Source organism: Plecotus auritus (assembly GCF_963455305.1).
Source record: "Plecotus auritus genome assembly, chromosome: 9".
In the NCBI taxonomy this organism is placed as follows: domain Eukaryota; kingdom Metazoa; phylum Chordata; class Mammalia; order Chiroptera; family Vespertilionidae; genus Plecotus; species Plecotus auritus.
Window position 1 is genome coordinate 151,766,991 of NC_137783.1, and position 16,729 is coordinate 151,783,719.

General features: G+C 56.9%; 1 protein-coding gene across 1 annotated transcript; it reads right to left on the bottom strand.

The window, feature by feature from the left end:
- Positions 1–648: 648 nt before the first annotated feature.
- SPINDOC (spindlin interactor and repressor of chromatin binding) lies at positions 649–13,484 on the bottom strand. The gene is given in 9 exon segments (XM_080688482.1): positions 649–972; positions 1,551–1,625; positions 2,657–2,733; positions 2,735–2,783; positions 6,878–7,078; positions 7,274–7,417; positions 7,567–7,716; positions 7,802–8,131; positions 13,137–13,484. Coding segments are annotated over 9 exon segments (1,167 nt in total). The 5' UTR covers positions 13,264–13,484; the 3' UTR covers positions 649–958.
- Between the last annotated feature and the right edge of the window lie 3,245 nt (positions 13,485–16,729).

A 16,729-nucleotide genomic window follows, 5' to 3' on the forward strand; every position in this document is an offset into this window, starting at 1 on the left:
CTTCACCCCAAGCCATGGTTGGTTCTCATCACCCCGCCCTGGGAGGCACTGGTATTTGTGAGGCTTCCTTCGTGTTCCAGGATGGAGGCTCCAGTCCCGTGGGGGACCCCGAGCCATCGGCCCTACATTCAGAAACTTCCCTCTATTCCGGGTGGAGTCATGCCCTTGGCTCCCTGCTCTCTACCTCTTTCTTCCTGGAGCCCAGAGGTGCCCAGTGGCAGCTCCCAGCCACACATGCTCCTACCAGCCGTGGGAAAACTACGGCCCGCGGGCCGGATCCGGCCCGTTCGGCTGTTCTATCCGGCCCGCGGAGCTGAAAGAGCGGAGGGTTCTCTTGCTCTCCCCTCCGCTCCTTTACTTTGAATTTATATTAGTTCACACAAACACTCCATCCATGCTTTTGTTCCGGCCCTCCGGTCCAGTTTAAGAACCCATTGTGGCCCTCGAGTCAAAAAGTTTGCCCACCCCTGTACCTAGTCCCTACGGTCCTGGCCGAGGCTGGGCGGACCCCTGCCAGCTGGGATGTGGGGCTGCTGTCACCGTGGCAGCCGCCCTATGCGGAGAACTGTACTCCAGGGACCAGCTTACGTTGAAAAAATGTCACATACAAATACAAGCCAAGAGGGCACTTGACAAACATTTATTGAGCACCTACTATGTGCCAGGCCCTATGCAGGGCTCTAGGAAAACGAAGTCACTGCAAACTGGTCCCTGCCCGGAAGGAGCTCACAGTCTAGTGGGTCAAACCATGAATCATGTTGACAGTGGTGAGGGTGCATCTAGCTTCACGATTTTACAACGAGCTTGTATATACGTTTTCTCAATTGTGAACATCCAGCAACACAGCCACGTTGTGCGAAAGCACGTCGGCATAATGTAAACAGTCACATGATTGAAAGGATGAAGAGTAATCAACTGCAATAATTCACATTCCGGGTTCAGAGCCAGATTTCCAGCATCATTCATTCCTTCCTGTTAGGGAGGACACAAGTGTTGCCAACCTGCACCAATGGTGGCAGACACCAAAATCCCATGGCCCGCCTGACGCCACACAGTGGGTCGGGAATCTCTGCCCGCTGACTCTCTCCACCACGCAGCACTGGTCTTCTAATCTCCCCTAGATAAGGCCCCCCCCCCCCCCCCCCCGGTACATCCTTGGGCTCCAAGTGAGTCAGATGGGGAGAAAGGACCAAGTCCCATGAGTGAGATCACAGATTCCTCACATCCGGTCTGGATCAAGTGACACCAGCTCAGGCGACAGCGACCTCAGGGCCAGATCCTTCTAAATCAGGTCCTCCCTGATTTCGGGACTGGCTTTCTGGATGGTCTCAAACCTGGCTGAGTCAGTGCCATAGGGGAACCGCTGCCCCCGGTCCTAGCCACGCCCTCTCCCTGAACACTCAGTATTTATCAGGAGCAGACGGGGTACCCGCCCCTTTAACCCACCTGCCCCTGAACTCCAAACGGGGCAGTGCTGTGTGGGGTCTGGGGGAAGCTCCCGGGCCCTTCTTCAGAATGCCATACCACCAACGGGAAAAACCAGTCCTCACCATCACTGGCCTGTGATGGTAGTTTCGGATGAGAAGGAATCTGGTGAAGAGACCCAAGGTGGACCACCTCCTGGTCTGGGGAACGGGAAACAGGACAAAGGCTCGGGTTCAATTAAACCAAAGTGTTCAGCTCAACTGTTGAAGGCAGGGCTGCATTTAGGACCCGCGTGCCCACCCTCCCACTGTGGGGCGGGGGAGGGGACGCATCTCTCCAGCGGCAGGCTGGCCACCACTTCCCTTTAAAAAGGTCAGGTTAAGCCTCACCTCCTCGGGTGAGGACCCTGGGCGGTGGCTTCTCGGACAGTGGCCTGGGAGTCAGCAAGCTCCTGTCCAGGGCAGGGGAGGGAGGGGGGTGCTTCTCTGTGCCTGACGCCCAGGCAGACCTAGGCCTCTGGACCAACAAGGCCCTGCCCTGGACACCCTTTCAGCCCTCCTGCCCCTCAAGGTCACCCCAGGAGGCCAGCTATCCTCCTAGCAAGCCCCTCCCCCCAATGATGGCCCAGACGGAACTCTCTTAATAAAAAAAAATAATTTATTGTCAATAAGGAGATTTATATACAACCGGAACACAGGGACAAGGAGTGGGAGCGAATGAAGCCCCAGGCGGGCTGCTTGGCCTCCTGCAGGGACGGAGCGGGAAGAGGTAATGGAGGCCTCCTGGTTTAGGGGCCTGAACAGGGGGGAGGAGAGGCGTCCTCCGAGGTAGTGGGACTCAGCTCAAACCCCGTGGTGACCTCCTCTTTCTGGTGTAAGGCACTGTGCCAAAGGAGAATGGTGAGCGGCTGAGGGTGGGAGGAGGTGGGACGGAGAGGTGCGGGTCAGCAAAGGGATCGGGCGGGGTTCTCCACAGGCCCAGTGCCCTGCCAGCACACAGCCTCAGCCACGCCCCCCCCCCCCCTGCTGGGTGGGCACTTCTCTCTGCCCTCCCCGCCTCCGTCCTGCCTTGGCACTCTTCATCAGGTGGCAGGGCGGAAGCTCCGAGAAGCCGAGAGACGCGGCCTCCTCCACCCCCGCCCCGGAAAGCAGGAACCTGTACACCACCCCCTGCTTCTCGCCACCCCCGTGGTGCTGATTCCAACAAAACCGCAGGCGGTCTGGGGTGTCACCTGCTCCCACACCCTTGGTGCCCTGGGGATGCTCGGACCAGTCTTGCAGGAGGCTGACTGCCGGGGACTCCTCCATCCACCCGGATAACCTGGAGATCCAGCGTCCCGCGAAGGCCCGAAGGGGGACCTGGGCAGGAATGGGAGCAGAGAGCAGGGTCAGGGCCCTCCAGACACCCCACTAGGAGGATGTTCCTGAAGGTCTCCGCACACACACCCCCGTTTCCAGAGCCCAGTGCCTGGTGTGCGGGAAGCCCAAACTGAGCAAATTCTGCTTTGTACTCAGAAGCTGGTCTGTCTCCTGACAAACTAGAAGCTCCTTGAGGACAGGCTGAATCCCGCTCATTCGCTCCTTTATCAACAATAACTTATTAGGCTACCACGCTCTGCCCCACAGTTCCAGTTGCTAGGGGAATGGTAGCGCATGGAGCAGAGCAAGTGGCTTTCTTGGAATTCATGTTCCAGTGATGAGAGCCAATCAATGAGAATAAACAAGAGATGCGACAGGATATATGCAGACAGATGCAAAGGAATAAACATACGCCAGGGAAGGGGACAGGGAGGGTCTCAGGATGCTGACCTGTGAGCAAAGATGGACAGGAAGTGAGGGGCCAGCTCAGCAGAGAGCTGGGGGAGCAGCATCTGGTGGGAGGAAGGCAGTGCAGGTGCCGCTGCAGAGCGCACCTGCTGCTGCAGGAACAGCAAGGCCAGTGCCTGCAGTGAGAGGGTGCAGGGACAGGAAAGATCCTGGGGTGAGGATCACGTCACCAGGACGAGACTTGGGTGTTCAACAGGGACACCGGCTGCTCTGAGACCAGGCCACACTGGGCAAAGGTAAGAAGCCAGACTGGCTGGAAGACTGTCCCAGGAACCAGGCAAGCGACAGCTTGGACAGGGGAGCCACCGTGGAGGTGGAGACAGGAGGTGAATTCTGAACACATCTGGGGGTGGGGCTAACAGATTGGCCGATGGTCTGATGTGGTTCTGAGAGACAAGAGGATGACGGAGGGTTTGACCCAAGAAAACAAGAACGAGGTGGCCAGCTCCTCAGGAAGAAGAGACTGAGGAAGACTAGACTGACTGGGGACGAGGGGAAGACTGGGCTCCGCCCCGCCGTGCCAAGCTTGAGAGAACGCGTAGCCCAAGTAGAGATGTCCGTGGGCAATTCGGAGAGGTTGGGACCGAGGGGAGAGGTCTGGGCTGGAGGGTCAAGGCAGGAGTTGTGAGCACAAGAATGGTATTTAAAGCTGCAGTTCTGCTCGGGTCACCCAGGGAGTGAGTATACACCCTGACTCACGGTAGGGGCACTTCATTCATTCATTCACTCACCAAATACCTACTTAAGCAGCACCTATTCCAGCCTTGGGCAAACTACGGCCCGCAGGCCGGATCCGGCTCTTCTATCCGGTTCTCTTGCTCTCCCCTCCGCTCCTTTACTTTGAATTTATATTAGTTCACACAAACACTCCATCCATGCTTTTGTTCCGGCCCTCCGGTCCAGTTAAGAACCCATTGTGGCCCTCGAATGAAAAAGTTTGCCCACCCCTGACCTATTCGGTGCTGGGCACTGGGGATAGATACCAGTGAGACAGGCAAGCATCCTGACCTGAAGGAGCTGACATTCCACAAAGCGGATGCAAGTTTATGGACAAATGGGACAGTGGCTAGGGAAGGAGGAGGGGTAAGAAGGGAGAAATAGCTTTGTGTAGGCTGCTGGGCAAAATCCAGAGAAAAACTGATGGGAGAACAGAGAAATGTCCGGCGGGGAGAGATGGCCCTGGCAATGGGTCTAAGGACTAGCCTGTGCAGGAGCGATAGCTACAGTGCGGGGAGCGAAGGCAGCGGATGTGGCCTGAGGGAGGGCGGGAGGGAGGGAGCCAGTGGGTGGGCCCTTGGCCCTGTGGAGGTGCACACAGGCTGCTGCTTCCTAGGCGAGGGGCCTGAGCCAGGTGCCTTACCTCCCAAGGCCCAGCGTCCTCTTCAGTGAAACGGGAGCTGGGCCCTCAGGGCCCTCTTTGGCCTGGGCACCCTCCCACCTTCATCCTACAAGGCCCTTGGAAAGCCCCAGAAAGTCTTTCCTGACTGCTTCACACTCGTATCCATCCGCTCAGCTGACCTGACCAGAGAACTTTTCCACCTTCTAAAACCTTGATCTTTAAACTTTTGAAAGTGGTAGTGTCTTTATTCAAATAAACTCCTCAGCGAACTTTAATACGTAAAACAGCTCAGAGCAGAGACATTCGGTTGAAGCCTCCGTTTCCGAGAAATCCAGCCAAGCTTTGAGGTCCTGGAAGAGCCGGCGGCGCTGGTGCAGCCTTCGCTCTGCACAGGACCAGCGCGGGGGCCCTATTCTCTTCACTGCCTCCAGCCTGTCCCTCCGACCACCGCTTCTCGGGGACAAAGGCCGCCCCGCGCGTGTCGTTTTCCACAGGCCTTCGCCCGGGGCTGGGCTGCAGGACACTTGCTGTTGGGTTGTTTAGTGTCTTCTGTGGCTTCCGGCCGAGTCCAAACTCCACGGATCCTGCCACTGCGGAGAGTACCTGCAGCCCCTCCACCCCTCCGAACACTCACTCAGTCTGTTGAGCCTCAAGTCTTTCCCCACTCACCCCAAAGGGACCGAGGGCTCAGGGGCTCCCTTCTCAGCTACCCACCACCCCAGAGAGGTGAAGTTGGGCACAGGGAACCCAGGGCTCAAAATGAAGGCTCTTTTGCGAATGAAAGCAGACCCACTGAACAGAGAAGAGGCAGCCACTTAGAGCCGCGACCCAAGACAACAGGAGACTCAGAAACGTTCCAGTCCAAGCAGTCTCGGGGAGGCAGGACTGGAATGTGACTCAAGCTGAAACTTGAGCCAGTTAAAACCGGATCTACGTGAAGGGACTCCGGCCTCGAGATGGGAAGGAAGCACGCACACGACCTGCTGCACACGCAGAGCTCTGGGGAAGGTCTGAGGACACAGAGCAAACTATTACGCGTGGTCACCGCGGTGAGTGATGTGGCTGGAGAAGGGGCACGCTTGCTTTTGCTCTCGAGTGCCATCTTCCTCGGGCCTAACTCCAAACGCACATGCAGACAGGCTGGGACAAGACGCTCCCTGTGTCACTCACTCACTCCTTCAAGGACCATTTCCTGAGCCAGAGACGCTGCGAGCAGGGCCCGGCCCGGCGGAACGGAGAGGAAGGAGGAGGCTCAGCCTCTGCCCTACTGAAATGTGCTCTGCTCTCATCGGAACCCTGCCTCTGCTTAGTGCCAGGACTGTGGTACAGGCAGAACACCGGCCCCCAAGGTGTCCTTGTCCCATCCCCAGGACCTGTGAACATGCAAGGTTCCACGGCAAAGGAGAAGTAAGGCTGCAGGCTTAGGCTCTACAAGGTCGGAATGGAGGGTGCCAGTCGGCTGACTTTAAACTACAGATTCATCTGGACGATCTGCTGGACTCAGTGTAGTCACAAGCGTCCTTAAGTGGGGAAGGAGGCGGCAGAAGAGTCAGGCCAAAGATGGCATCCTGAGAAAGGGTCTGCTGGCCACCGCGGGCCTTGAGGATGGAAGGAGGCGAAGCAGGGAATGCGGGCGGCCTCTAGAACCCTGAAAAGGCAAGACACAGGCTCCCCCTGAGCCTCCAGAGGAAACGCGGTCCTGCCGACACCGTGACTTTCTAGCCAGGGAGACCTCTGACCTCCAGAACTGAAAAGTAACACGTTTGCGCCGTTGTAAGCCACTGAGTCGGTGGCAACTTGTTACAGCAGCCCCAGGGACTCACACGGGCATCGGGAAGAAGGAACCACCTGAGAAGCTCCCAGGAAAGGCACTTTGTAAGGACCCAGTGACCTGCGTACGAAGTGTCTCACGATCGATCGGGAGGAGGTGCTACAACACGCGCTCACTGCTGTCATTCGGCCACTCACTGAGTGCTGCTCCCCAGGGGTTCTGCTGAGTGTTCACTGGTCTCGTCTGTTAACAGGCCCAGGCGGGCACCTCTTACTCAGGCTCCAGGCAACTTCGGGTGTCACCTTGGGGGAGGACGGGCCTAGTCCAACCTAACGACCACTTCCAGGACCACCAAGGCCTGTCAGGAAAGCTCAGCCCAGAGGCAGCCCGTCCTTCAAATCCGCCGGCCCCAGGCCCCACCTCCCAGGGACCCAAGCGGCAAACATCAAGGAGCAGCCTCCACGGGGCCAGAGCCCACGCAGCCTGCCCGGCCCCTGGTCTCCCCCGGGAGCTCACCTGGAGAGGGACTCTCCAGCGGGGGGAGGCCTCCTTCGGCTGCTCGCCCCTCCCTGGGTGCGTCCTTGCCGTCTGCGGCCCTTAGCTGGGGGTGGGAAAAGAGCTGCAGGACGAAGCCGGGAGGGAAGCTGCCATCAGTGAAGTGTCGGACCTCGGGGGGCGCTGTGAAAGCCTCTGTGGGCGAGTCAGGCGACAAGGGGTCTGCAAGGCAGGAGAGTGGAACTGTGAGTCCAGGAGGGTGGGCAGCCTGCCCCCAGAGGCCAGCACCTAGAGGCCTGGGCACCGTTCAGGAGAGGTGCGGGAGCCCGCGGACTGGGCCCTGCCCACCCCCACTGGCTCGGTTTGGAGCGCCACAGCCAGAGCCCCCATGTGGCCCCACCTGGGCTCCCCCTTCACCTGAGTCAGAGTCCGGGTCCGGGTCCGGGTCCAGGTTTTTGGTCATGGATCTGCCTCTTTTCTTTCTGACTGGCTCTTCCTCAGCGGGCTCCTTCCACCTCTGACTACGAGGCTTCTTATTCACTGGCTCGGTGGCAGGGGCAACTGCAAAAAAGGGAGTATGCCTGAATCCCGCAACCTCCACCTGTACCCCGCTGCTGAAGCTCTCTGCCCAATGGCCTCCCTACCCCCAGAACACAGGCCTGTGCCTTCCTTTCCCCCCAGCTCAGCCTCACTGGCTCCCCATCACTGACCTGGAAGCTCAAGGGGGCGGAGTCCCCTGGGCCGGGTCCTTCTCGGGAGGACTGTGCTGTCCTCAGAGTCAAGAAGAACGACAATCTCTGCTGGCATTCTGGCAGGGTCTGGGGCAGAGTCAGGGTCTGCACTGACATCCTGGGCCGAGTCTGAAGGGGGCAAACGCCCCGTGAGCGCCACACGCGTGTTCCCACAGGTCTGCTTTTCTCCCACCCCCACCCCAGGCCCAACTACCTGAGTTGGGTGGGGATGGCTGCTCAGCGCTGACGTCTTGCAAAAGGGCCACCCCCTCGCCCCAGGCCTCCAGGATGTTGCTCTTCTCAGAGGGGCTCAGGTCCAGGGTGTGAGGGTGCTGCTCCAGAATGTGTGCGCGCGCTGTGTCCGCCGAGGGGAACTGGACCTCGGCCCCACACACCATGCACAGCGCCCGCCCGCTGCCTTCCGGGCTGCTCCCCACCAGGAACTCCTGCTCCCACGTCATCTGCAGCCTGGGCTCCTCACAGCTATTGCCGCCTGCCTCCAGGAGGCTGGGCCTGGGCGGCGGGGTCTTCTCCTGCTGAGCCACTAAGGAAGGAGAGGAGGGGGCGGTGTTATCAGCAAAGCTGCCCATGGACAATATTGGTTAGGACACAAGTCCCCAAACTGGGTGGTGTACGGGAGGAGCACTCAACTATAAAAAAATGAATAGCCCGGCTGGTGTGGCTCCGTGGTTGAGCCCTGACCTATGGACCTGAGGTCACAGTTCAATTTCTGGTCAGGGCACATAACCAGGTTTCGGGCTCAATCCCTAGTGGGGGGTGTGCAGGAGGCAGCCAATCAATGATTCTCTTCATCACTGATGTTTCTCTCTCTCTCTCTCCCTCTCCCTTCCTCTGTGAAATCAATAAAAATAAAATTTTTAAAAAATATATTTTATTGATTTTTTTACAGAGAGGAAGGAAGAGGGATAGAGAGTTAGAAACATCGATGAGAGAGAAACATCCATCAGCTGCCTCCTGCACACCCCCTACTGGGGATGTGCCCGCAACCAAGGTACATGCCCTTAATCAGAATCGAACCTGGGACCCTTCAGTCCACAGACCGACGCTCTATCCACTGAGCCAAACCAGTCAGGGCAATAAAAATTTTTAATATATATATTTTATTGATTTTTCACAGAGAGGAAGGAAGAAGGATAGTCAGAAACATCGATGAGAGAGAAACATCGATCAGCTGCCTCCTGCACATCCTACTGGGGATGTGCCCGCAACCAAGTTACATGCCCTTGACCGGAATCGAACCTGGGACCCTTCAGTCCGCAGGCTGATGCTCCATCCACTGAGCCAAACCGGTCAGGGCAATAAAAATTTTTAAACAAAATAAATTCTTCAGCTTTCATCCTAAAAAAGGAGGAAAAAAAAAAAAAAGAAGAAATGGAGCTGGAGCTGTCATCCCACCCAGAGGACTACCTTGCACATCTTATGCCTCCAATGGCTGGGATGTTAAAAGGGCAGAATAACCTTTGGACCGGGCCTAAGGCTTCGTGTCCTAGAGAACTGTTTGCAAGGATAAGGAGAGAGCAGATACGATGACTACCAGACTGATGACCACTGAACTGGAAATTAAAAACATTCTTTAGAACTGGCCTCACTATTTAGGTTACCTGCACCATCAGAAATGCCTTCTGTATACTGACACAACTGTCCCTTCCCTTTCTCATAAAAGCCCTTGCCTTTGTGTCCTATTGGAACACTACAGGGATGGGCAAAAGTAAGTAATAACAACAATACAAGAATCAACTGTTTGGCCCTACCCCAGGGGTGGGCAAACTTTTTGACTCGAGGGCCACAATGGGTTCTTAAACTGGACCGGAGGGCCGGAACAAAAGCATGGATGGAGTGTTTGTGTGAACTAATATAAATTCAAAGTAAAGGAGCGGAGGGGAGAGCAAGAGAACCGGATAGAACAGCCGGATCCGGCCCGCGGGCCGTAGTTTGCCCAAGGCTGCCCTACCCGGTTTGGCTTAGTGCCATGGTCGGCAAACTGCGGCTCGCGAGCCACATGCGGCTCTTTGGCCCCTTGAGTGTGGCTCTTCCACAAAATACCACGGCCTGGGTGAGTCTATTTTGAAGAAATGGCGTTAGAAGAAGTTTAAGTTTAAAAAATTTGGCTCTCAAAAGAAATTTCAATTGTTGTACTGTTGATATTTGGCTCTGTTGACTAATGAGTTTGCCGACCACTGGCTTAGTGGATAGAACGTCAGCCTGTGGACTGAAGGGTCCCAGGTTCAATTCCGGTCAAGGGCACATGCCCGGGTTGCGGGCTCGATCCCCAGTGTGGGGTATGCAGGAGGCAGCCCATCAATGATTCTCTCTCATCATTGATGCTTCTATCTCTCTCTCCCTCTCCCTTCCTCTCTGAAATCAATAAAAATATATTTTTTAAAAATAAACTGTTTGTTTTTAAACAAACAAATAAGTCTTCAGTCTTGGCACATCCACCCAGAATCCCCAGTCAGTCTGGCAAATTCCTACACTCCCTTAATCAGCCGTGGGCAAACTACGGCCCGCGGGCCGGATCCGGCTGTTCTATCCAGTTCTCTTGCTCTCCCCTCCGCTCCTTTACTTTGAATTTATATTAGTTCACACAAACACTCCATCCATGCTTTTGTTCCGGCCCTCCGGTCCGGTTTAAGAACCCATTGTGGCCCTCGAGTCAAAAAGTTTGCCCACCCCTGCCCTTAATGAACCTGCTCAAAGTCTCATGCCTGGAAGCCTTCTTGGCCTCCCACCCCTGGCAGTTTATTACATCCATGTCTGACATCAGGTCACACTTTCTTGAGGTAAAGATGGTAAATTTTATCATCTTATTGTCCTCACGGGGGGGCACATAGGCGAGGAGATGCTCAATGAGCCTTTGGTCAGGGAATGAGCAACATGCCTGCTTCTCCACCTGCCGAGGCCTCAGAAGGCCGCCCATCCCCTCAAAGCTAGCCTCCCACAGTGCTCCTGCCCTTTGTGCACAAGGACCATTAGCTGCCAGGGCAGGAGCCCTTGGTAGCTTGGCAAAGGCAGGCAGCTCAGGGCTGTGCGGAGTGCCCAAGACGCCTCATGGGTACAGCTCGTTCCCACCCAAGAGGACGGGACGAAATACAAATATGGGAGGCCCCGGCACCTGGGGCTGCGTGGAAGAGGTGGCATCTGAAATGACAGGGGAATTGGCTAGGTCTCAGAAGATCCAGGTCCAAAGGGGGGTTGTATCTAACGCCCATGTGACCATGGTGGGAACCTGGACCCCGAGTTGGAATCACGCTTTCTTTCCTACTACTCGTCCAAAACAGCTCTCATCAAGGTCACCCGTGCTAACCCAGCAGTCAGCTCTTAAACCTCATCTTCTGACTGATCACTTCCACCATCTTGACCTGTCACTCAGCTTCCAGGGTACCACCTTCCCGTGGTTCTTCTTCCTTCACTGGGGCTCTTTTTCAGTCACTCCGCCAGTTCCTCATTTCATTTCCGTCCCTCATCATCTCTTTTCAGGAACCTGCATGGCTCCCTCACCTCTTCCAGGTCGTTGCTAAAGAACCACACTCCCACCACGGCCTTCTCTGCCATTGCAGAAAGCTGCCGTCCGCGCCACCGGCGCACTCCTTTCCCCGTCCCATTTCCTTTCCTGCACAGCACACATCACCACCTGGCACAGTGTGTGTTGTATGTGTTCCTTATGCACACTGTAAGCTCCAGGACAGCATGGACTTATGATCCTTCACGCCTGTATCAACAGCATCAATAGTGCCCGGCAGAGAGTGGCGCGCAGAAATGTCTGATGTGGGAATGACTCCATCTCCGACCTGGAATCGCTGGAGCACGAATGACTTCTCAGACCGCTTCTACCCTCTTCCTCTCACGGTCTTGTCCCATTGCCCGCCTGCTGACCATTCCCGTGTTTGTACCTCCAGCCAGACTCTCCCATGAAATCTAGACTCGTGTGTCTAACTTCCTACCTGACCAGGAATGTGTCACAGGCACCTCACCTCACCATGTTCCAACCCAAACGCCCAACCTCCCAAGCCTGCAAAAGGCTTCCCACCTCAGTCAGTGGGTAGCCCATCCTTCCCGTTCGTTCCTCAGGCCCCAGACCTTGAATTCACCCTCTCTCTCTCCCACCGGGAACCTCTCCAAGAAGCTGCTTGCTTCAGGACCTGTGTACTTGCAAGTGCCTCTGCCTAAAAGGCTTTCCTCCACGTCTCTCTGGGGTTCACACTTCCACACTTCCTTCGGGTCTGTGCTCAAATTTCACCTCCTTAGAGAATCGACCACTCGATATTCCAAATAAAACACGGACCCCACTCTCTCCTCCTTCCTCTGCTCTAGTGTCCTCGGAACCACTGATCGCCACCTGACTTACTATGCGCTGGTTTACGTTTGTCTGCGTTCGGTCCTTAGGATGTGCGGACGTTCCAGAAGGGCAGTTTCCTCTTTGTTTATGGCCATTAGCATGTCCAGCCGAAAATAGTGCCTGGCACATAGTAGGTGTCCCATAATTAGCTTCTCTGGGCTTCTAGTCCCTCCTCCCTAACAGCCTGGCAGGGAGCACTCCATAAATACCGGCACACCTTGGGAGATAATCTCTCCGTTGGACTGAAAGCTCTGAGGATGGGGCCTTTATCCCCCACTCATTTTCGAACCCTCCAGATTCCAAACGGAAGAGGCAGCCATTCCGTCATTCCGTCCCGGAGGTAAAGTGAATGGCTTTCCCCTCAACCTCCCCTGGGTACTTCCCTCCAGAAAGAGGGGTCTGGGAGTCAGGCTATTTGCATTTCCATGACTAGTGCTTCTCCCATTAAGGTGGCCCTTTGTTTCCTCGTCCGGAGGCCTGCAGACTTTGAGGAAAGGGGAGGAAAGTTCCCAGACCTTCCTCGAGTCCCCCTCCCGCGGCCAATCTCCTCCTAGGGAGGCTGAGGCGCCCCCCCTCGCCCCCCAGGCAAGGACTTCTCTGAAACCGGGTGCTGCAAGCACCCCCACTCACCCCTGAAGCTGTGGAATGTGACACCTGTGGCTCGCGCAAGTGGAGGGCCTAGGTATGGAGGTGGGGGCCGGGGAGCTTCAGGGCCCTTACAATCCTCTGGGCCGGAGGCAGCGGCGCCGGCCTCCATCCTCCGGACCGCTCGGGACCACCAGGCGGCCGCGCCAGGCTCGGGCCCTCGGCCTGCCACCCTCGGCCCACCGCACAGCCTGGCCCTGGGCCTGTCTCCGCTCCGCATGACGGGAGACCACGGCCGCGGACAGCAGGCGACTCCGGGGATCCGGCCGCCGGCTGGGCTCGGGAAAGGGGGCGCTCGGGCACCGGAAGATCCGGAGCGCGGCGGGCGGGCAGGGATCGAAGGCTCCAGACCCCGGGCGGGGGAGGAGATTCGGGGAGGCCTGGGATTCCGAGCCTGGGAGGGGGCGGGGCGAGGGCGCCCGGCCGGAGCGGAGGGGGAGGGTGCCGGGCCCAGACCCCAGGGGCAGGGGTGCGCGGGGCCCCACGGGGCGGGGGCAGGTCCGACGCCGGTCTGCGACGCGGAAGTGGGGTCCCCTCCCATCCTCACCTCTGAGCATCGGCTCGGGCCGCGGAATCACGGCCACCACCACGGCCTCGTCCTCGTCCTCCGCTTCCTCGCATTTGAGCGTCACCTCGAAGCAGTCAAGTGCGGCGCCTTCGGCCTTCAGGGCCATGGTGCGGCCGGGACCGCCGCGACCGGACTCCGCAGGACCGGCGCGCGGGCCTGGCGCTCGGCCGCCGCCCCCTCCCCGCCGCCCGCCGGACCTGCGACGGCAGCGTCCGGGCCTCCCCGAGACCAGGAACGTCGGGACCCCGGGCGGGGAGGGCTCAATCCGGGGCTCCAGCCCCCCGCCGCTCCCTTTTATGGAGCCTCATTGTCGGCGCCCTGCGGGCCGCCCGGCGCTGGCCCGCCCCCGAGCCCGGCTCAGCCAATCACACGCGGCGCCGCCCCGCGCACGCGGCCCCGTTAGAATCCCAGGCCCCGTGGGCCGCGGGAAGGGCTCGCGGGCGCCCGCAGCCCTGGGGCCCGTGGCGGGAGTCCGAGAACGAGGACCCTGTGGCTCCCGGAGGGTCGCCCTGAGCCGGCCGGCCCCGTCCATTGAGATGGCCGCTCTCCGTTGAGATGCTACCGGACGTATTTCGCTGGCATGAGGAGCACTGGCCTCCGTTCGAAGATGCCCACGGCGGGAAAGAACCGGTGGCGGAGTGGAAGGGGCCTTGGCGTGGGAAGAGTGGAGACGGAATTACTTCCTGATCTGCCAGCTCTTGGTGACCTTGGGCACGTTATCCGTTTTCCTAGATACGTAATACTTTCTTCCAAAAAAACGTGGTGGAACCTTCTGGACAAGGGCATACAAAGAGGATGAGCCAAGTGGAGTGTGGGCGGTTGCAAACCATCTCTCATGTTTATGATTTCCAGTTTTTATTTGATTATTTTTTTGAATTTTTGTAAGAATTTATTTGAGCCAGAGGATACACCTGGAAGCAAGATCTCAAGAGACCGAGATAAACGCTTCCTATGTATGATTTCCACTTTTTAAACGTGAGTCTAGGGACTGTGACCCTCCCCAAAGCCACAGAAATCCTTCAGAGCCCCAGGACCAGAGTCCAGTTGCCATGGCGACCATGGCGTTGCGGCATTACACTTCCCTGGCTGAGCGTTTCCCTCTGTGACACAGATGGGCACCTCCCTGTGCTGTAGAACCCTCCCTGAGATTTTGGTGGAGAACATGTCTGATACTGAAAATCCATTTTAAAAGCCACTGTCACAGACCAAGCACAGTAGTGATTCAGGATAACGTGCTGCCTTGCCTGCAGGGGACAGTGGTCCCATAAGATTATAAAGGGACTGAAAACGTCCTGTGGCCTACTGACCTCACAGAGGTAGTGCTTTCTGAAAAGAGTGACGGCCCCCCAGGAGGTTTTCCAGAAGAAGGCACCGCTGTCACAGGAGGTGGCAACTCCTGGCCTGTTACTGCCCTTGAAGAACTTCCAGTGGAAAACAAGTGCAAATGGAAGACAGTGCTGGGTGGGTCTAGGCCAGTGGTCGGCAAACTCACTAGTCCACAGAGCCAAATAGCAACAGGACAACGACTGACATTTCTTTGGAGAGCCAAATTTTTTAAACTTAAACTTCTTCTAACACCACTTCTTCAAAATAGACTCGCCCAGGCCATGGTATTTTGTGGAAGGGCCACACTCAAGGGGCCAAAGAGCCGCATGTGGCTGAGAGCCGCAGTTTGCCAACCACTAGCCAGCCATGGGCAAACTACGGCCCTCGGGCCGGATCCGGCCCGTTCGGCTGTTCTATCTGGCCCGCAGAGCCGAAAGAGCAGAGGGTTCTCTTGCTCTCCCCTCCGCTCCTTTACTTTGAATTCATATTAGTTCACACAAACACTCCATCCATGCTTTTGTTCCGGCCCTCCGGTCCAGTTTAAGAACCCATTGTGGCCCTCGAGTCAAAAAGTTTGCCCACCCCTGGGCCTAGACCATCTGGGTTTGTGCATGTGCACTCTATGATGGTCACGCAACAATGAAAAACGTGTCCCTGTGGTTGAGCTGCACGTGACTAGAGTAGGTTGGGGGCGGGAGAGGAGATGTGAACTAGTCTATAGGGATTACATGTTTTAACGGGAACATTTTGTTACTTTCAGAGTGTAAGTAATTTCTACCTACTGGTCATCCCCTGTGCCTTGTGACTGGTCCCTTCCCAGCTCTTCTGCTCTGTTCCATATCGGCCTACAGGCGCAGTTTCCCAGGCTTCTAGGACCGCTGACTTCACCCCTGGGTTTGGCCAGTGGGAGACAGTGACAGGAGGCAGGACCATAAGAGGAAGGAAACATCCGGGGTCCTTCTTCCCTCCCTCTCTCCTGCTTGGGCTCCAGCAGGTCCCCTGGGCTGGATCCCCCCGCTGGGATGAAGCACTTCCTTTCGGTACAGCTCTTGGTATTGGTGGCATCTCCGCCTCGGTGGTGAGACAGGACAGGGAGCGGGCTGCTGCAGGAAGCAGGTCCAGACCAAACTCTAAATGGGGAGAGGGCTGTTTGAAGGCTAAGTATGAGGGGGCGTGTGGCTTCACGCCTAACCTGCTTGGCGTTTTGTAGCCGTCTACAAAAGACAGGATAAATATATGTCTGTGCTCTCTAGCTCAGTAATCCTATTACCGAGAGTTACCCTAAAATCATCCAAAAGGAGAAAAATGACCTGACAAAGATGCTGTGGTATGTCCACTGCCTGCGCTTACTCGGTTCCCACTCCTAGGGGCCGTTTTAGTCATTTGCATGTAGTCAGGGGCCCTCTTCTCTTGAGTTAGCTGGAACGCCTCTGCCATGAAACTTGGCCAGCATACTGTCACTGTTTGCTCGCATATCCCAGTCCCTCATAGTCAGTCGGCTCCGACAGGGCAGCTCCATTTTTGTCCATTTCTCTAGCTCCAGCACTGGCCCAGACGCTGCGGTGTCAGCCCCAGCTCAGGGCCTCCACTTCAGGGCCCTTGCTCAAACAAAATGGGGGATTGATTGGCTCTTGGACTTCGAGGAAGGGCTGGCTGCCAGTGGTGGAAGGGCAGGGATCCAGGCAGGCTTTAGGAATAACTGGCCCAGGGTGCTGATGTCACCAGGGCAACACTGCATCCTGGCCCCCGCCTTTTCTGTGCGCAGCCTTGTTCTCTCCCTGTGGACGGGCTTTTCCCATGGAGCCGGAGCTGGGACCACTGTTTCCCATAGGCCAGCGTCTAGCTCTGTAAATCTCCAACCTTGCTTCCCCTCCACTGCCCACACTGGTCTCTGGGGTGGGCACTGTGGGACACACATCATCAGATGACGGCGGGCCCTGCACTTTGGTGTCACAAAATGAGCTGAATCAACCTAGTGGGCAATAGAATTTCCTGAAGCCATTCCTACTCCGGCCAGCTATCAATAATGGTATGAGGGCCGAAACCGGTTTGGCTCAGTGGATAGAGCGTCGGCCTGCGGACTGAAAGGTCCCGGGTTCGATTCCGGTCAGGGGCATGTAACTTGGTTGCGGGCACATCCTCAGTGGGAGGTGTGCAGGAGGCAGCTGATCGATGTTTCTCTCTCATCGATGTTTCTAGCTCTCTATCCCTCTCCCTTCCTCTCTGTAAAATATCAATAAAATATA